Source organism: Heterodontus francisci, chromosome 18, assembly GCF_036365525.1.
Source record: "Heterodontus francisci isolate sHetFra1 chromosome 18, sHetFra1.hap1, whole genome shotgun sequence".
In the NCBI taxonomy this organism is placed as follows: Eukaryota; Metazoa; Chordata; class Chondrichthyes; order Heterodontiformes; family Heterodontidae; genus Heterodontus; species Heterodontus francisci.
In genome coordinates this window covers 10478072-10498699 of record NC_090388.1, presented here as the reverse complement: position 1 = coordinate 10498699, position 20628 = coordinate 10478072, and the positions used below count along the sequence as shown (strand labels likewise).

General features: G+C 45.6%; 2 protein-coding genes across 11 annotated transcripts in view; one reads left to right on the top strand and one right to left on the bottom strand.

Annotated features, from left to right (window-relative positions):
• tspan9a (tetraspanin 9a) overlaps window positions 1-9943 on the top strand; it is a 233536-nt gene extending 223593 nt beyond the window's left edge. For 4 of the 9 annotated variants that reach the window (XM_068050232.1, XM_068050233.1, XM_068050234.1 and 1 more), the window contains 2 exons: window positions 2511-8018; window positions 8207-9943. In XM_068050232.1, the coding sequence (XP_067906333.1) occupies window positions 2511-2582 (72 nt within the window). In that variant the 3' untranslated portion in view covers window positions 2583-8018; window positions 8207-9943. The remainder of the gene's footprint in view (window positions 1-2510; window positions 8019-8206) is intronic. The other 5 variants (XM_068050229.1, XM_068050227.1, XM_068050230.1 and 2 more) reach the window with 5 other exon arrangements.
• A 323-nt stretch (window positions 9944-10266) lies between these two features.
• LOC137379788 (lysoplasmalogenase TMEM86A-like) lies at window positions 10267-20053 on the bottom strand. Of its 2 annotated transcripts, none has more exons than XR_010976906.1 (3): window positions 19897-20053; window positions 15009-15198; window positions 10267-12522 (listed from the first exon to the last, which is right to left on the bottom strand). XR_010976906.1 is itself a non-coding variant. In XM_068051159.1 (3 exons), the coding sequence occupies exons 1-3, from the start codon at window positions 19691-19693 to the stop codon at window positions 12098-12100; spliced, it is 630 nt and encodes a 209-aa protein (XP_067907260.1). In that variant the 5' UTR covers window positions 19694-19739; the 3' UTR covers window positions 10267-12097. The 2 variants fall into 2 exon arrangements, 1 of the variants encoding a protein (XP_067907260.1); XM_068051159.1 differs by lacking the exon at window positions 19897-20053 and adding an exon at window positions 19679-19739.
• Between the last annotated feature and the right edge of the window lie 575 nt (window positions 20054-20628).

The following is a 20628-nucleotide window of genomic DNA, read 5'->3' as shown; positions in this document are numbered from 1 at the left end:
GGACTGTCCTATGAAGAGAGATTGGGAAAACTGAGCCTGTATTCTCTAGAGTTTTGAAGAATGAGAGGTGATCTCATTGAAACCTACAAAATACTTAAAGGGATAGACAGGGTAGATGCAGCTAAGATGTTTCCCCTGGTTGGGGAGTCTAGAACCAGGGAACACAATTTCAAAATAAGGGGGAAGCCACATAGGACAGAGATGAGGAGAAATTTCTTTACTCAGAGGGTTGTGAACCTTTGGAATTCTCTACCCCTGAGGGCTGTAGAAGCTCAGTCATTGAATATGTTTAAAGCAGAGATTGACAGATTTCTAAATACAAATGACATAAAGGGATATGGGAATAGTGTGGGAAAAAGGCATTGAAGTGGATGATCAGCCATGATCATATTGAATGGCGGAGCAGACTTGATGGGCTGAATGGCCTACTCCTGCTTCTATGTTCCCTTGTACACACTTAAGGAAGTGCTCCCGCTCTTTGTCCTTTACACAGTCACTATTCCAATCTTTATTGGACCATTGAGCTCCCCCATTATCATTACTTTGTAGTTCTTGCATCTTTCTGCAATTTGCCTGAACACTTGCTCCTCTATCTCTGTCCCACTATTTGATGACCTATAGAGTACTCCCAGTAACGGAATAGCTCTTCCATTGTTCCTTAATTCTAACCAGATAGACTCTGTCTGACCCTTTCATGTACATCATCCCTCTTCAGTGCTGTAATAGTTTCTTTGATCAATCTTGACATCTTTTTTGTGAATTTTTTTTTGTTAGTCTGACTAAATCAGCCAGGTAGCAGCTTTGATAAATCTTACGTTGTTTAAATTGATCTAGCCCCAGAAAAAAGAATTTAGCAACACATTTCAAAGCTTCAAAGCACCATAGGAAAGGTCAATTCCCTTTGATGACAAGCATATGTGCCAGCAGCACACAGCCCCACTGTCCAATCAAAGGCAGACAGAATGACTCTCCCTCGTTGGCAGAGCACCTCAGCTTGTAGCTTGAACTGTTAGATCACAGCAGTAACCCCTGGGTACACCTCCAGTGAGACATCTGGAATCTTCACTTGACTTATAAGCTCCACAGTCAGACTGGTACATCGCTTGGGGATCTTTACCTGATGTGATATCTTTACAACAAAGTGGCAGTTCCGACATGACTGGCACTTTGCAACATAGACAGATTGGAAGTGTAGCTTTAGGGGAGGTCTCGCCAATTTCTCAACAGGATTGAAGGGCCTCCGACGTCCAACCAAAGCAGCAGAAACTAAAGTAAGCCATGTGTGTAGGATGTCATTTGTGACTTTGGTAAGGACCATTTCAGTGCTATGGCAGCAGTGGAAACACGATTTTGGGGGCTTTAAACATGGAGTTACGGGGAAGATGGTCTTGTATTTGAGGAGTGACAGCGTGTTCAAGGACTAGAGAGGAAAGGGAGGTTGGAGATGGGGCATTAGCTTGCAAGGATGGAGGGGCCAAAGGTTGATTTTTTGAGAAGTGGGTGATGGCGGCTCCTTTGATGGGGATGAGAAGAGTACCTGAGGAGAGGGAGCCAGGAAGGGAAGCTGAGTAGTCAACAGTTTAATGAGAATAGGGCCTAGGGAGCAGCAGGTTGGTCTTCTGGACAAGACGAGCTTGGAGAGGGCATGAGGAGAGAAGCTACCACATTCAGCACTGTAAAAAGTGTGATTGTTCTCCTTGGACCGGAGACGTTTATGGGGAGATTTCAAAATTCTGAAGAGTTTTGATCGAGTAACTAAGGAGAACCTGTTTCCACTGGCAGTTGGGTCCGTAACCAGAGGACACAGATTTAAGATGATTGGCAAAATAACCAGAAGGAAGATGAAAAGTTTTTTTTAAGCAGCAGATTCAATGGTAACTTTCCAAAGGGAAATGAATGTATATTTGAAAAGCGAAAATTTGCAGGACTTTGGGGATTGAGTAGGGGAATGAGATTAATTGGATAGCTCTTTCAAAGACAGGCCCAATAGCTACCTTCTGTGCTGTATCTTCTGTGATTGACACTTGTTCCAAGTTTTGACAACTCTTCGCATAAAGATAAACTTCCTGACATCTAACCTAGTCCTCTGCTTGTACACATGTCCCCAAGTGTTCCCCAACCTGCCACGCTCAAATGACCTGTCCACACAGACACAGTCTAGTCACTTCATCTCTTTAAACATTCCATTAAATCTCTGGAAACCTGAGCTATTTTAGATAACTTTTAATTTCAAATCTGCAAACTACGCACTCCAAATGCCTCTCATCACCGTTCCGCAAACAGTCATTGTTCTCTGCTCCTTAGACACGTTTTCTGACTCTTGACGAGCTTTCTTTTCATTGAGCTGTCTCCTGGCTTTGCACTCGCTGTTCCAACCTGGGCTGGGATATCGGCAGAGGGTTTGAAATGGCTAACCAGAACATTGATGGCGGAAACATAAATTCTTCTTGTAAAAGATTGGCTTTGTGTGGCTGCTGTCAGCTGACTAGTTCTATTTTATTCTATTCCAGATTCTTGGTATGGCTTTCTCGATGACTTTGTTCCATCAAATCTCCAGAAGTGGTAAAAAGTACAAAGCGTAATCTTGCTCGGATGATGAGGCGCTGCCCTCACAAAATTGCGAAGCATTCTTCAGAAACTCAGAGCTTTGCCCACCAGGCACAATTCTAGTCATCCTCTGCACTTGGAAACCTGCACTTTGCACAGTTCAGGATGATTCCTTCTCTTTTGCCAAAGAAATTCAAAGCACTAAGCACCGTCAGCTTCTCTCTGGCGACTCTGCAATCACCCACACCCCCCCTGCTCTCCTACACCAAATGTTTCATTTGCTGCAGCGCTGACCCAGAAACCTCCACCCTTGACCCCGAGCTCTGACAAATGTGTGCAAAGCTTGCAGTGTGGGTTTAACTGGCATCTCTGTTTTAAACAGATTAAAACCCTGTTGGAGAGGAATCCCACTTATTCCCTTTTGAAGTGGATTCTGAAGTTATTCCTGTGTCTTGGTGCACAGACAGCACCAGGCTCAGTTTGATTGCAGAATGTGCCAGTGCTCCTGATTTCTGCCTCGACACCAGGAAAGTGTTGTTTTTTTTTTTACACAACAATCCTAAAAACAGAAGATGTTGCAGACGTCCATCTTGAGTTTTGCGAAGAGGTCAATTGTCTAACCCAGCCTGCGAAGGAGGGAGAATGTCTCGGGACTTTGCCTGATTGTCTGAACTGCACTGTCGGCAAACAGCGGTGGGAGCCGCAGGTCAGAAGGGTACCAGTCAGAGAGAAAACAAATGTTTTAATCCTTCAGACAAATAAATGAAAAAGGGAATCCTATAGGTTGGTGGATCCCAGTCAGCAATGGCTGAGTGCAGGTAACTAGTAACCAACTGGTTCCATCTGAGTGACCAATGGTTTCTCACCAACCTGTTCAATGTATCATAGAAAATAATGACCTATATTCTGTGTTGCTGCAACTCGATCTGAACTGTGCAACAACAAGCTGCAGGGAGGAAGGTACTGTGAGGGCATAGCTGTTTATTCAAAAAGCTAGAGATGGGGACTGACCATCAGCATGTATTCATTTACTCTTTGCAAATACAAATGGAAGAATTTTTTTTAATGGTAGATTAGGAAATGTATCTTTTAAGTAAATGACAGCGTTTTTGTACTGTTTAAACTTTTTATATGGGCTTTTTCTGCTTTAACTTCACTGCAGTAACCACTGTGTGATCTTTCAAAGCCAAAGTACTCTGGTAAGCTCAGGTAGCGTACTGACAGCTGAGTGATGATATTTGTTTGTTGTATTGATCTTCAGAAGTAACTAACCAATCAAGATCACAGTCAACTTGTCTATCAGTCTTGTTTGGCAAGTTAGTGAAGATTGGGAGTGAAGATCGATGGCTGGATTTGTATAGAGTTGCCATGTTGTGAATAATCTTGTCAGCGGGTTTAGCGGTCCCACATCTAAATGCCTAACCTCTATAGAGCAAAAGCACAGAGCAGTTCAACAACTAGTCACTCAATTTGTAACTAGTTGGGATGGCAGTAAAACAAGATAGCAGGATTAGTTAACCTTTTTATATTTCCGTTTGTGTGGTGTTGACTTGCACAAAAATCTCTGCTACCAACCCCCTGCTTTGTACAGTTGACATCAGAAAAGTGTAAATTGTGCTGATACTGCTGAGGTTAGGCTCAGTAAGGAAATAAACTGCAAATGGTTACATGTGTAAGACTCCCAAATTGAGCAAAATTGTCTACAGTGAATCTTTGTAGAGAGGCTTGAGGTCTGAAAGTAATTTTCCAGAACCCAGTAAGACAGGTGGGCTCAGTGTGTTCTTAATAAAACAGAAGAATTTGAACAGAGTTAAGTAACAATAACCTCATGAGTTAAAAGACTTGTCTTTGGGTTTTAAAGTTGTGATTAATGAATTGAAGCACTGCCATCCATCTCTGTCGAGCTCAGAGCTGCACTTGATGGTTGCAGCTGGGGGGAACGTCCCTAACCACACATGGATTCAAGTAAGGAAATAATTCAGCACCCTTCAGATTTTAACCATGCTGTTTTATTAATTAAATAATGAAAATACAGAGATGGAGTGGAATGTATATAGCAGCATCTTTAACCTGGAAGGTCAGCAACTCAACCAGAGGGAATGAATGCCCCCTGCCCGATGGTGAAATGGTTCCTACACTCCCCCCGTCCCCTGCCCAATGGTGAAATGGTTCCTACACTCCCCCCGTCCCCTGCCCGATGGTGAAATGGTTCCTACACTCCCCCCGTCACCTGCCCAATGGTGAAATGGTTCCAGTTCTGCTCCAGCATTAAAGGTGTCCCTGGAGATCGGGATTTTGGATCCTTATTGTGGAGTTGATGGAATGGCATTACTATAACACTGTAAAGGTGCCAGAGCCACAACATTTCCTGTGGAAATAAATTCTTCATAGATAAAGGAACAGGGAAATTTTAGTTAAAAGGATGTTTAAGGGACAAAGCTGGACATTTTAACTATAGTATTAGATACTTTCTCTGATCCTCTCCCCATCATCCCATATTCTCTTACCCCACCCACATTTCTTACTCTCCCCTCATTGCTCCTCTCTTGAATTCAGTAACAGTTTGTTTACAGGTCATTAACAGTCGGTGGTGTTTCACTGCATTAGTTACAGGTCACTAACAGTCGGTGTTTCACTGCGTTAGTTACAGGTCACTAACAGTCGGTGGTGTTTCACTGCGTTAGTTACAGGTCAGTAACAGTCGGTGGTGTTTCAGTGCGTTAGTCACAGGTCAGTAACAGTCGGTGTTTCACTGCGTTAGTTACAGGTCAGTAACAGTCGGTGTTTCACTGCGTTAGTTACAGGTCAGTAACAGTCGGTGTTTCACTGCGTTAGTTACAGGTCAGTAACAGTCGGTGGTGTTTCACTGCGTTAGTCACAGGTCAGTAACAGTCGGTGTTTCACTGCGTTAGTTACAGGTCAGTAACAGTCGGTGTTTCACTGCGTTAGTTACAGGTCAGTAACAGTCGGTGGTGTTTCACTGCGTTAGTCACAGGTCAGTAACAGTCGGTGTTTCACTGCGTTAGTTACAGGTCAGTAACAGTCGGTGGTGTTTCACTGCATTAGTTACAGGTCAGTAACAGTCGGTGGTGTTTCACTGCATTAGTTACAGGTCAGTAACAGTCGGTGGTGTTTCACTGCGTTAGTTACAGGTCAGTAACAGTCGGTGGTGTTTCACTGCATTCGTTACAGCTCAGTAACAGTCGGTGTTTCACTGCGTTAGTTACAGGTCAGTAACAGTCGGTGGTGTTTCACTGCGTTAGTTACAGGTCAGTAACAGTCGGTGGTGTTTCACTGCGTTAGTTACAGCTCAGTAACAGTCGGTGTTTCACTGCGTTAGTTACAGGTCAGTAACAGTCATTGGTGTTTCACTGCATTAGTTACAGGTCAGTAACAGTCGGCGGTGTTTTACTGCATTAGTTACAGGTCAGTAACAGTCAGTGGTGTTTCACTGCGTTAGTTACAGGTCAGTAACAGTCAGTGGTGTTTCACTGCATTAGTTACAGGTCAGTAACAGTCGGCGGTGTTTCACTGCGTTAGTTACAGGTCAGTAACAGTCGGTGGTGTTTCACTGCGTTAGTTACAGGTCAGTAACAGTCGGTGTTTCACTGCGTTAGTTACAGGTCAGTAACAGTTGGTGGTGTTTCACTGCATTAGTTACAGGTCAGTAACAGTCGGTGGTGTTTTACTGCATTAGTTACAGGTCAGTAACAGTCGGTGGTGTTTCACTGCATTAGTTACAGGTCAGTAACAGTCGGCGGTGTTTCACTGCGTTAGTTACAGCTCAGTAACAGTCGGTGTTTCATTGCGTTAGTTACAGGTCAGTAACAGTCAGTGGTTTCACTGCGTTAGTTACAGGTCAGTAACAGTCGGTGTTTCACTGCGTTAGTTACAGGTCAGTAACAGTCGGTGTTTCACTGCGTTAGTTACAGGTCAGTAACAGTCAGTGGTATTTCACTGCGTTAGTTACAGGTCAGTAACAGTCGGTGGTGTTTCACTGCATTAGTTACAAGTCAGTAACAGTCGGTGGTGTTTCACTGCATTAGTTACAGGTCAGTAACAGTCGGTGGTGTTTCACTGCATTAGTTACAGGTCAGTAACAGTCGGTGGTGTTTCACTGCATTAGTTACAGGTCAGTAACAGTCGGTAGTGTTTCACTGCATTAGTTACAGGTCAGTAACAGTCGGTAGTGTTTCACTGCGTTAGTTACAGTTCAGTAACAGTCGGTGTTTCACTGCGTTAGTTACAGTTCAGTAACAGTCGGTGTTTCACTGCGTTAGTTACAGGTCAGTAACAGCCGGTGGTGTTTCACTGCGTTAGTTACAGGTCAGTAACAGTCAGTGGTGTTTCACTGCGTTAGTTACAGGTCAGTAACAGTCGGTGGTGTTTCACTGCGTTAGTTACAGGTCAGTAACAGTCAGTGGTGTTTCACTGCGTTAGTTACAGGTCAGTAACAGTCGGTGGTGTTTCACTGCGTTAGTTACAGGTCAGTAACAGTCGGTGGTGTTTCACTGCGTTAGTTACAGGTCAGTAACAGTCAGTGGTGTTTCACTGCGTTAGTTACAGGTCAGTAACAGTCGGTGTTTCACTGCGTTAGTTACAGGTCAGTAACAGTCGGTGGTGTTTCACTGCGTTAGTTACAGGTCAGTAACAGTCGGTGGTGTTTCACTGCATTCGTTACAGCTCAGTAACAGTCGGTGTTTCACTGCGTTAGTTACAGGTCAGTAACAGTCGGTGGTGTTTCACTGCGTTAGTTACAGGTCAGTAACAGTCGGTGGTGTTTCACTGCGTTAGTTACAGCTCAGTAACAGTCGGTGTTTCACTGCGTTAGTTACAGGTCAGTAACAGTCATTGGTGTTTCACTGCATTAGTTACAGGTCAGTAACAGTCGGCGGTGTTTTACTGCATTAGTTACAGGTCAGTAACAGTCAGTGGTGTTTCACTGCGTTAGTTACAGGTCAGTAACAGTCAGTGGTGTTTCACTGCATTAGTTACAGGTCAGTAACAGTCGGCGGTGTTTCACTGCGTTAGTTACAGGTCAGTAACAGTCGGTGGTGTTTCACTGCGTTAGTTACAGGTCAGTAACAGTCGGTGTTCCACTGCGTTAGTTACAGGTCAGTAACAGTTGGTGGTGTTTCACTGCATTAGTTACAGGTCAGTAACAGTCGGTGGTGTTTCACTGCATTAGTTACAGGTCAGTAACAGTCGGTAGTGTTTCACTGCATTAGTTACAGGTCAGTAACAGTCGGTAGTGTTTCACTGCGTTAGTTACAGTTCAGTAACAGTCGGTGTTTCACTGCGTTAGTTACAGGTCAGTAACAGTCGGTGGTGTTTCACTGCGTTAGTTACAGGTCAGTAACAGTCAGTGGTGTTTCACTGCGTTAGTTACAGGTCAGTAACAGTCGGTGGTGTTTCACTGCGTTAGTTACAGGTCAGTAACAGTCAGTGGTGTTTCACTGCGTTAGTTACAGGTCAGTAACAGTCGGTGTTTCACTGCGTTAGTTACAGGTCAGTAACAGTCGGTGTTTCACTGCATTAGTTACAAGTCAGTAACAGTCGGTGGTGTTTCACTGCGTTAGTTACAGGTCAGTAACAGTCGGTGTTTCACTGCGTTAGTTACAGGTCAGTAACAGTCGGTGTTTCACTGCGTTAGTTACAGGTCAGTAACAGTCGGTGGTGTTTCACTGCATTAGTTACAGGTCAGTAACAGTCGGTGGTGTTTCACTGCATTAGTTATAGGTCAGTAACAGTCGGTGTTTCACTGCGTTAGTTACAGGTCAGTAACAGTCGGTGGTGTTTCACTGCGTTAGTTACAGGTCAGTAACAGTCAGTGGTGTTTCACTGCGTTAGTTACAGGTCAGTAACAGTCGGTGGTGTTTCACTGCATTAGTTACAGGTCAGTAACAGTCGGCGGTGTTTTACTGCATTAGTTGCAGGTCAGTAACAGTCGGTGTTTCACTGAGTTAGTTGCAGGTCGGTAACAGTTGGTAGTGTTTCACTGTGTGGTTGTGGGTTCACTGCCACTGTTGCCTGTCCCAGGTGTCGCCTTCTGAGTGAGGTCTTCCCCTCTTGGAATCTCTTCGGTCAAAATGTAGAGGAAGTGCAGAAGTCTTTGATTTTTTTAAGGGTCTTTACCTGACTATCTTTGGGCTTGTATGTAGTTCCTATTTAAATCAAAAAGAGAGGGATGGAGGTCAATGTTTGCTGGGAAAAGGGACCATAAAGTGTTTCAGCAACTGAGTTAAAAATAACAACAACTTAAATTTATATAGCATCTTTAGCATAATAAAATGTCCCAAGGTGCTTCACATGAGCATTATATTAAAAAAATGACACCGAGCCACAAAAGGAGATATTATGTGAGATGACCAAAAACTTGGTCAAAGAGGTAGGTTTTAAGGAGTGTCTTATAGGAGGAGGGCTAGGTGGAGAGGTGTAGGGAGGATTTTCCAGAGCTTGGGGCCGAGGCAACTGAAGGTGCGGCCACCAATGGTGGAGTGATTAAACTCAGAGGAGCGCAGATATCTTGGAGGATTGTGGGGCTGGTGAAGATTACAGAGATAGGGAGGGGCGAGGCCATGAAAGAAATTTGCAAACAAGGGATGAGAATTTTGAAATCAAGACTTTGCTTGACCGGGAGCCAGTGTAGGTCAGCGAGCACAGCGGGTGATAGGGGAACGGGACTTGATGCGAGTGAAGACACAGAAATCTGGATATATCTGCACAAATCTGGATATCTCCAGAAATTTAATGGATTGAGTGATGGGACTCCGACACTGCTCCTATTTGCTGCTGCTTATAATTTAAGTTGTTTGAACGCACAAGGAAGGCAGTTTCACAGTCACTGAAGTTTCTAATAAACTACACTGGACTGTGCAAAACAAATTTACTAAGCTTGGTGTGCTGGAGGCGTCACTGGGCAATTTGTGTTTCAAAGATCACGCAGTGCTCTCCCAGCAGCTTTCCCATTGTAATATTAGCAGATCTTTAATTAGTTTCCACCCTGTGCTTTACAAAGACTTACTGTTATTTTCTGAACGTGATGTGGCTTTTGACATCAGTGAATTTATTTTATAGCATGCTTTGAGTCCATTCATAATCTAGAAATGTTAATAAGCATTGTAAGAAATGATGAACATGCTTAAATTTATTTATGTATAGCATTTAGATCTAGTTTAACAATCTTTTCAATTGTTTTCAAATACGAGATGATGAATCTGTTATATGCATTTTACACTTCCTGTTTTATAACCTGGACCTTGGAAAAAGTTTGTTCAATATATGCAGGGGTTTAATGCTTCAAACTGCTGGGAACTTCCAGCTCACTGACAATAAAGAATATCAAACCATCTGTGCTCTGAGCAAAGGTTGTGAATAAATGCTCAGTGATTTATGACGAGTGTGTGTAAAGAAAGAGTGATCATTCTCAGGATTGAAAGTCAATTAAAGCATCTAGACTCTGTATGTTTGAACCAATCTGCAATTTTTTTTTAAACCAAACCTGGGTTGTAACCCTGCAGTTTTATGTTCATAATACTAATGATTTTTAAATTCTTGTGGCCAGTTGCATTAACTAACAGTGGATTATGTTAAGCCAACTACCCAAAACCCTGTTGATATAACTGCAGAGAACATTCCATTGACAGTTTTTAAATTAGAAAATCACTCAGACTTCAGATTCATTCCTTAGTTTTATTTTGCTGTTTAATCTGTATGCATAAGACAAATTTGCCATGTGATGCAGGAAACATTTGACAGATCCCTCTAAGATTGGGAGTCAGCTGGTCAGACAACACCTCCGACAGTGCAGCGCTCCCTCAGTACTGACCCTCCGACAGTGCAGCGCTCCCTCAGTACTGACCCTCCGACAGTGCAGCGCTCCCTCAGTACTGTCCCTCCGCCAGTGCAGCACTCCCTCAGTACTGCCCCTCCGCCAGTGCAGCACTCCCTCAGTTCAGCCTGGTTTATGCGCTCAAGCCTCTGTAGTAGGTCTTGAACCCATGACTTTCTGACTCTGACGGGGGAGTGCTCCCCATGGTGCCAAGGTGGCCCATCACATTGCACAGTCAAAGCTATTACTGCACCCAGTGCAATCTCAAATTGGTGTAGGGCAGCCTTCAGGAAAGATCCCTGTGGTTTCGATGTGCCTTTGAGTTGGATTGGGACTGTCTGCCTGCAGAGTAACCTGCTGGTTACAAAGCTTTGTGATATGCTGAGAGCGCACAGGCACAGCTGAAGTGGGAGACTTGGCATCTGAAATGATCCACAGACGTAACAGAAAATACACCATGCAACTTGACAATATCATATACACATATATCCTATACAATGTAGGTTAATACACCAGGTGTTGTGCCCTGTCAGATACAAGTACCTTCCAACTGTCCAGTGGAAAATGTTAAGCATGCCTGCCCCAACCAATACTGTACTCTGCAGTCAGACAACCAAAACACCCCTAAAATATCTAGCTTCACAAAGTTATCCTGTAGTTGTTGTGTGTGAATAACTTGTAACCTGCACTTTATTATTTATCCACTCGATCCCCTTTCCTTCTCGAGGCTCTAGAATTAATTGCCAGCTGCAGGATTTTCTGAATCCTGCCCTGTTTGGGCTACAGATTAATATCCCAGTTCCTACCAGTCCCTTTCTCAGTGAAATGCACTCTAATATTTTACCAATGTAAAAGGTGCTACAAGTGAGACCCTTCCTGATATCCTTCCTTGGGATAATCCTGTTGCATTGACTGATTATTTGTAGACAGTTGTTGTATTTTAGAACATTATTAACTGTTGTGCATTTCTAGTTAACAGAGGGATGGTTTTGTTTTAGATACAAGTTTGCTGGGAAGAGAGTAACTATCCATTGGGAAAGGGGACAGGAACTGAGGGGTGTGATTACGAGGGGCTGAGAGGTCCTGGATTATGAGGGGCTGCAGGGTTTGATGTGACCACGGGCAGTGGTTTCCAAGGCAGTTGTTTTCTAAAAGGATTTTTCTTTATCTTATTTCAATGAATTGAGAGGTGATGCACAAATTGAACAATTTCTTTCCAAAACTTTATTCCTGAATATCAATTTCATCTTTATCTTCAAACTCGTGCTTTTTTTATTTCATCAGATTCGGTCAGGCAGTTTATAAAATCTTTAGCTTCGAGACACGGACAGGGTTTGGACTTTTGGATGCTCTCGCACAGATCATGTACATCACTCACATTATAGTTCTAGCGTTAGGTTAAAACCGCTGGATAGGGAATGCTGAGTTTAACTGGTGAAGATTCCACTTTCATTTAAACCAGCAAGATAACGAGGATCTGTGGAGAGCAAGTGTGCAAAACCCATGTCATGGACTGTCTCAGAGTTTCAGCCTCTTGAGTTTAGTCTGACTCTTAGACTGGGGACAGATCCTCTGATCAGCTTTATTGACCAGTGCAGAGGGTCCCTTGGCGTGAAACAGAGGTACCATCTGAGTGAGGGGTCTTTGGCAGAAGAACAGGGGCGAAAATTTACAAAACAAGTTTAAAATGAGTAAATGTTTTCTGTTCGAGTTTGGGCCCTAAACGGCAGACATAGCGATGAGTAACTGTCCCATGTAATAGGAGGAACTCACAAGGAAATCACTGTGAGGGACTGGGAACTGGAATAAGTGAGTTGACAGGACAGTGTTGGATATGACAAGTGTGATAGCCCCGAACAGGGCTGATAAGCTGCTGTTGTGCTGGGAAATTCTCCACCAGGCCATTGCTCTCCAGAGCATGATGAGTATTGGCAAGGTGTAAGCAATCGCTGCAGGACGGGACAATCCCCGCACCCCCGGAGACACAAAGTAATAAATCGCCAGTGCCACAAGGCATGTTAAACAACCCAGGAACAAGTGATCACTCCTCAGTCCAAAAGCTGCAGCAAACAGACAGTATGCAATGCCGAAGCAGATAACACCATGATTGAAGTATTGATCTTTGTAGAGCTGACACAGGTCACCTGCAAGGCAAAAGGTGAAGAAAGAATTCAAACCAATCCTGTGGTAGAGAGACAGTCAAATTCTGCACAAATTATTCACTCAAAATGGTTGTTGGATTTGACCCTGAGATAGAAAGAGCTTTCCAACCAGTGAAGTGCTTTTGAAGTGTAGTCACTGTTGTAATGCAGGAAATGCAACAGCCAATTTGTGCACAGCAAGCTCCCACAAATGCTCAGGTACCCTGGCATAGTTGGTTATGTTACTAGACCATTAATCCTGAGTTTAAATCCCACCACAGCAGCTGGGGAACTTAAATTCAATTAACTAAATAAATCCGGAGCAAAAGGTTAGTCTCAGTAATGATGACCATTAATCTACCAGATCGTTCTACAATCCCGTTTGGTTCACGAAAGCCTTTTAAGGAAGGAAATCTGCCGTCCTTACCTGGTCTGGCCTACGTGTGATTCCAGACCCACAGCAATGTGGTTGACTCTGAACTGCCCTGTGAACTGGCCTTGCAAACCACTCAGTTGTTTAGGGATGGGCAACAAATGTTGGATTTGCCCCTCCAACATTGCAGCACTCCCTCAGTACTTCCCCTCCGACAGTGCTGCACTCCCTCAGTACTACCCCTCTGACAGTGCAGCGCTCCCTCGGTACTACCCCTCTGACAGTGCAGTGCTCCCTCAGTACTGACCCTCTGACAGTGCAGCGCTCCCTCGGTACTACCCCTCTGACAGTGCAGCGCTCCCTCGGTACTACCCCTCTGACAGTACAGCACTCCCTCGATACTGATCCTCTGACAGTGCAGCGCTCCCTCAGTTCTACCCCTCTGACAGTGCAGCGCTCCCTCGGTACTACCCCTCTGACAGTGCAGTGCTCCCTCGATACTGATCCTCTGACAGTGCAGCGCTCCCTCAGTTCTACCCCTCTGACAGTGCAGTGCTCCCTCAGTACTGACCCTCTGACAGTGCAGTGCTCCCTCAGTACTGACCCTCTGACAGTGCAGCACTCCCTCGGTACTACCCCTCTGACAGTGCAGCGCTCCCTCGGTACTACCCCTCTGACAGTACAGCACTCCCTCGATACTGATCCTCTGACAGTGCAGCGCTCCCTCAGTTCTACCCCTCTGACAGTGCAGCGCTCCCTCGGTACTACCCCTCTGACAGTGCAGTGCTCCCTCAGTACTACTTCGCTGACAGTGCAGCACTCCCTCAGTTCTACCCCTCTGACAGTGCAGTGCTCCCTCAGTACTGACCCTCTGACAGTACAGCACTCCCTCGATACTGATCCTCTGACAGTGCAGCACTCCCTCAGTACTACCCCTCTGACAGTGCAGCACTCCCTCAGTACTACCCCTCTGACAGTGCAGCGCTCCCTCGGTTCTACCCCTCTGACAGTACAGCACTCCCTCGATACTGATCCTTTGACAGTACAGCACTCCCTCGATACTGATCCTCTGCCAGTGCAGCACTCCCTCGATACTGATCCTCTGCCAGTGCAGCACTCCCTCAGTACTACCCCTCTGACAGTGCAGCGCTCCCTCAATACTGACCCTCTGACAGTGCAGCGCTCCCTCAGTACTGCCCCTCCTACAGTTCAGTGTGCCCTCAGAACTGCTCCTCTGACAGTGCCGCGACTTATACGCTTGAGTCTCTGAATTGGAGTTTGAACCCACAACATTCACTTTCAACACTTACAGCTCAGATCTGAATCTCAAAACCATCCGACCCTTCAAGGATTTTTCATGAAAATTGGAATAATAATGGGATTTATTATTCTATTGGGCAAACCAAATACTAAGGCCTCTGGGTAAATTGGGTTTGGCTCATGACATTTTGTGAGACTGAGAAATAAACAGTGAGAATATAAAGTTACATCATCTGAAACATCCTGTGGAGTTTCTGATATCTGTAACTTTGGCAGAAGATTCATAAATCTTGTCGGCAGGGACAGAGTCATCTTCAGCTTGAAACTCATCCTCTGCTAAAGATGTGACGGAAAACATCAGGTGGATTCGTCTCTTTCAAAGAGCTGGCACAGGCATGGAGGGACGAATGGCCTCCTGCTCTGTATGATTCTTTGATCCTTGTGGAAATTTTGCCCCTTGGCTTGAGCCTACAGGACAGGAGGGGAATCTGGGTCATGATGCTGACTCCCTCAAACCAACTGCACATGGTGAGGAAAACCGAGAGATTGGGATGCAGAACAGTAGAGATGGAGAATAAATCTCAGGAGGGGATAATGAATCTGTACCCTCATACCTGGAGTACTCGGGAAATAATTCTCCAGACCTACTTCTGTTTCTATAAGAGAAGGGAGTCAAGGGTTATGAGGGACAGACAGGAAAGTGGAGTTGAGACCACAATCAGATCAGCCGTGATCTTATCGAATGGCGGAGCAGGCTGAAAGGGCCAAATGGCCTATTTTCTTAGACCAGTGTTTAAAGCTCCTCTTGGATTGGGTCTGAGTCAGACTGAAATGTTCACCGTTTCTGATTGTTCACCTGCAGCAGCAAAGCCCAGTCCTGCCGTCAGTCTGAGGGAGAAGTCACTAGCACGCTGGTTCTGCAGGATCACAGCCATTAGGATGAGGACTGGCAAAATCTTGAGGAGCACCTTCGACAGATTTGGGGGATGTTCAGGCAATCCATACTCGTATCTTATGAAGAGAGCCAGAGCAAAGGGCAGCACCACCTGCAGTCAGAGAGGAAACCATTCAGTTCACACCTCAACATACCAAACAAACCATCTCCTAACTATGTGATATCGGGACTCAGTGACTCTATACCCTGTGTGTGTATCGAGGGTCTGTCAGTCACTCAGTGTACAGTTTCAGTTCCTCATTATAGACAGGACATTAAAGCTACCAAGAGCAGATGGTGTAGATTCACTAGAATGATACCAGGAAATGGGGAACTACAGTTATCAGGACAGACTGAAGATACAGGGACTGTTTCTACTGGAGCAGCGAGGCTGAGGAGAGATTTAATTGCGGTTTGTAAATTATTAAGGTTTTGATAGTGAGTAAGGAGACTATTTCCTCTGGTTAGGGAGTCAGTGCTGAGGGATCAACAAAAACTTGCATTTATATAGCACCTTTAGTGTAGTAAATCGTCCCAAGATGCTTCACAGGAGCGTTATGAAACAAATTCCGATGCCAAGACACATAAGGCGATATTAGAGCTGGTGACCAAAAGGTTGGTTTTATGGAGTGTCTTAAAGGAGGAGAAAGCGGCGGAGAGGTTTCGGGAGGGAATTCCAGAGCTTGGGGCCCAGGCAGCCAAGACACAGCCGCCAACGGTGGAGCGATTAAAATGGGGATGCTCAAGAGGCCAGAATTGGAGGAGCTACAAATGCAACGACGTGAGCAGAGAGACTGAGAGTAATTTGTTTCTGCAGAGTTACTGGAACATGTAACGCTTTGCTAAGGAGTGTGTGACTGGGCCTAGGTAGCACTCGAGCCAGTGGCATGGCTTCTAGTTCCGCTCCAGATGACCAGGAAACTACCAGAATGAAATAACTGTTCACAGAAACATCCCACTTGTCTTTTGTTCTACCTTTTGGTCACCAGCTCTAATATCACCTTATGTGTCTTGGCATCAGAATTTGTTTCATAACGCTCCTGTGAAGCATCTTGGGACGATTTACTACACTAAAGGTGCTATATAAATGCAAGTTTTTGTTGATCCCTCAGCACTGACTCCCTAACCAGAGGAAATAGTCTCCTTACTCACTCTCAAAACCTTAATAATAAATGCTAGCCTCGCCAGCGCTGCCCACATCTCGTGAATGAATAAAAGACAAGTGGGATGTTTATGTGAACAGTTATTTCTTCACTGAGAATTTCCTTTGAGATAAGAGATCCATGACACCACCCTTACTCCACACTCACTGTTGGGAATCAACATCTGTCCCTGCTGGCAACACCGTATTTACTGAGAATAAACAGTCTCTTCCTGTGAGAAATAAAAGATTATATTCGTGCTGAGAATACCTCCCCACCCTATTCCAGCTATATCCCGACATGGACGTAGGCAATGGAAGGACAACGGCAAACCCAGCCCTGTTGACCCTGCAAAGTCCTCCTTACTAATATCTGGGGGCTTGTGCCAAAGTAGGGAGAGCTGTCCCACAGACTAGTCAAGCAACAGCCTGACATAGTCATACTCACGGAATCATACTTTACAATGTACCAGACACCACCATCACCATCCCCGGGTATGTCCTGTCCCACCAGCAGGACAGACCCCCCCCCCCAGCAGAGGTGGCGGGACAGTGGTATGCAGTCGGGAGGGAGTTGCCCCGGGAGTCCTCAACATTGACTCCAGACACCATTAAATCTCATGGCATCAGGTCAAACATGAGCAAGGAAACCTCCTACTGATTACCACCTACCGCCCTCCCTCAGCTGATGAGTCAGTACTCCTCCATGTTGAACACCACTTGGAGGAAGCACAGAGGGTGGCAAGGGCGCAGAATGTACTCTGGGTGGGGGACTTCAATATCCATCACCAAGAGTGGCTCGATAGCACCACTACTGACCGAGCTGGCCGAGTCCTAAAGGACATAGCTGCTAGAGTGGGTTTGCGGCAGGTGAACCAACACGAGGGAAAAACATACTTGACCTCATCTTCACCAATCTGCTTGCCACAGATGCATCTGTCCATGACAGTATTGGTAGGAGTGACCACCGCACAGTCCTTGTGGAGATGAGGTCCCGCCTTCACATTGAGGATACCCTCCATCGTGTTGTGAGGCACCACCACCGTGCTAAATGGGATAGATTTCGAACAGATCTAGCAATGCAAAACTGGGCATCCATGAGGCGCTGTGGGCCATCAGCAGCAGCAGAATTGTACTCAACCACAATCTGTAACCTCATGGCCCGGCATATCCCCCACTCTACCATTACCATCAAGCCAGGAGACCAAGCATGGTTCAAAGAACAGTGCAGCAGGGCATGCCAGGAGCAGCACCAGGCATACCTAAATATGAGGTGTCAACCTGTTGAGGCGACAACAGGACTATCTGCGTGCCAAACTGCATAAGCAGCATGCGATAGACAGAGCTAAGTGATCCCATAACCAACGGATCAGATTTAAGTTCTGCAGTCCTGCCACATCCAGCCGTGAATGGTGGTGGACAATTAAACAACTAACTGGAGGAGGTGGCTCCACAAATATCCCCATCCTCAATGATGGGGAAGCCCAGCACATCAGTGCAAAAGATAAGGCAGAAGCATTTGCAACAATCTTCAGCCCGAAGTGCCGAGTTGGGGCCGAGATGGATCCTCCTCCTAAAGTCCCCGGCATCACAGATGTCAGTCTTCAGCCAATTCGATTCACTCCGCGTGATATCAAGAAACGACTGAAGGTACTGGATACTGCAAAGGCTATGGGCCCTGACAATATTCCGGCAATAGTACTGAAGACCTGTGCTCCCGAGCCAAGCTGTTCCAGTGCAGATCCAACACTGGCATCTACCCTGCAATGTGGAAAATTGCCCAGGTATGTCATGTACACAAAAAGCAGGACAAGTCCAACCCGGCCAATTGCCGCCCCATCAGCCTACTCTCAATCATCAGTAAAGTGATGGAAGGTGTCATCAACAGTGCCGTCAAGCGGCACTTGCTTAGCAATAACCTGCTTATTGACACTCAGTTTGGGTTCCGCCAGGGCCACTCAGCTCCTGACCCCATTACAGCCTTGGTTCAAACATGGACAAAAGAGCTGAACTCAAGAGGTGAGGTGCGAGTGACTGCCCTTGACATCAAGGCAGCATTTGACTGAGTATGGCATCAAGGAGCCCCAGAAAAACTGAAGTCAATGGGAATAAGGGGGTAAATGCTCCGTTGGTTGGAGTCATACCTAACGCAAAGGAAGATGGTTGTGGTTGTTGGAGGTCAATCATCTGAGCTCCAGGACATCACTGCAGGAGTTCCTCAGGGTAGTGTCCTAGGTCCAACCATCTTCAGCTGCTTCATCAATGACCTTCCTTCAAAAGTGGGGATGTTCGCTGATTGCACAATGTTCAGCACCACTCGCGACTCCTCAAATACTGAAGCAGTCCGTGTAGAAATGCAGAAAGCCCTGGACAATATCCAGGCTTGGGCTGATAAGTGGCAAGTAACATTTGTGCGACACAAGTGCCAGGCAATGACCATCTCCAACAGGAGAGAATCTAACCATCTTCCCTTGACCTTCAATGGCGTTACCATTACTGAATCCCCCACTATCAACATCCTAGGGCTACCATTAACCAGAAACTGAACTGGAATAGGTGTATAAATACCATGGCTACAAGAGCAGGTCAGACGCTAGGAATCCTGCGGTGAGTAACGCACTTCCTGATTCCCCAAAGCCTGTCCACCATCTACATGGCACAAGTCAGGAGTGTGATGGAATACTCTTCACTTGCCTGGATCGGTGCAGCTCCAACAACACTCAAGAAGTTCGACACCATCCAGGACAAGGCAGCCCGCGTGATTGCCACCCCACCCTCAAACATTCACTCCCTCCACCACCGATGCACAGTGGCAGCAGTGTGTACCATCTACAAGATGCACTGCAGCAACCCACCAAGGCTCCTTAGACAGCACCCTCCAAACCCGCGACCTCTACCAACTAGAAGGACAAGGGTAGCAAATGCATGGGAACACCACCACCTGCAAGTTCCTCTGCAAGTCACACACCATCCTGACTTGGAACTATATTGCCGTTCCTTCACTGTCACTGGGTCAAAATCCTGGAACTCCCGTCCTAACAGCACGTGGGTGTACCTACCCCACATGGACTGCAGCGGTTCAAGAAGGCAGCTCACCACCACCTTCTCAAGGGCAATTAGGGATGGGCAATAAATGCTGGCCTGGCCAGTGACACCCACATCCCATGAATGAATTTTTAAAAAGCTGGGAGAAAACCCTAGTCCTGTTGGGAATAATTATACTCCTCCTGCTGGGAATTAACACCCGAGCCAGGCTGAGAATAAACTCCCTAGTTCGGCTGGGAATCGACACCTATTTTTTGCTGGGGAATGACGACCTTTTTCCTGTTGGGAATAAATTCCCTAGTCCTGTTGGGAATTTCACACCCTCGTCACGCACGGAACGGCAATGCTTCGGAATGTGGAAGCCAATGATTGTAACGGGCTCCCAGTTCCGGGAGTTCACATTTACCTTGTAAAATTCCATGAGTTTGCAGTTGCCAGCTCTAGTCTTTGAAATGCAAGTTTATGAGAGTTTACTGCTGAAAGAACAGTTCTCATAGTAACAGCGATAAATATGTAACGTATTAGTAAATCATGACTTAGTTATGTTCGGGCACCTTTGGTGTTAGATTATGCATCAGTTAAAACGTAACCTGTTCATTGTTTACAGATAATGTGCGCATTTACCTCATCAATGCGTCAAAGGACCAATGCAGCGTGTTGTAGGAAGGACCAATGCAGTGCATTATCTTGTGTCTCTTCCACGCTCTCACTCTATAATTTGGATCCTAGATTCTGTCCTGAAGTCACAGTCCTCTTGGTGAATCAATGATCACTATTTATGTTGCCCACATCCAAGTTTTGATCCTGTCGAGAAACCACACCCACTGTACACATATACCACACCCGCTATGCCTGGATCATCCTGGAATGCAAAAATAACCCTTGGTTTGTTTGCTGTCTCATCCACCCTCACCCCCAACAAGAAGTTCAATGAGTCATGGACTTCTTTGCCTCTAACATTGAGCTGGGTGGCATTGCACTCATCTGGTCCTATTCTTATCCATACAGTCATAGCCAGACAATCACTGTAATGGATTCTCTTCCTGATCTATGTTACATTTGATATGCCCCAAGGAGCTCATCTTTGCCCCCTCGTATTTCTCAGCTGCATATCAGCCCTCGATAGCATCATACGAACTAGGAGCAGGAGTAGGATTCTCAGCCCCTCGAGCCTGCTCCACCATTCAATAAATTCATGGCTGAACTGATTACTCCACATTTCCACCCACCCCCAAAAACCTTCCACCCCTTGCTTATCAATAATCTATCTACCTCAGTCTTAAAAATATTCAAAGACTCTGCTTTCAGCACCTTTTAAAGAGGAGAATTCCAAAGATTCATGACCCTCGGAGAGAA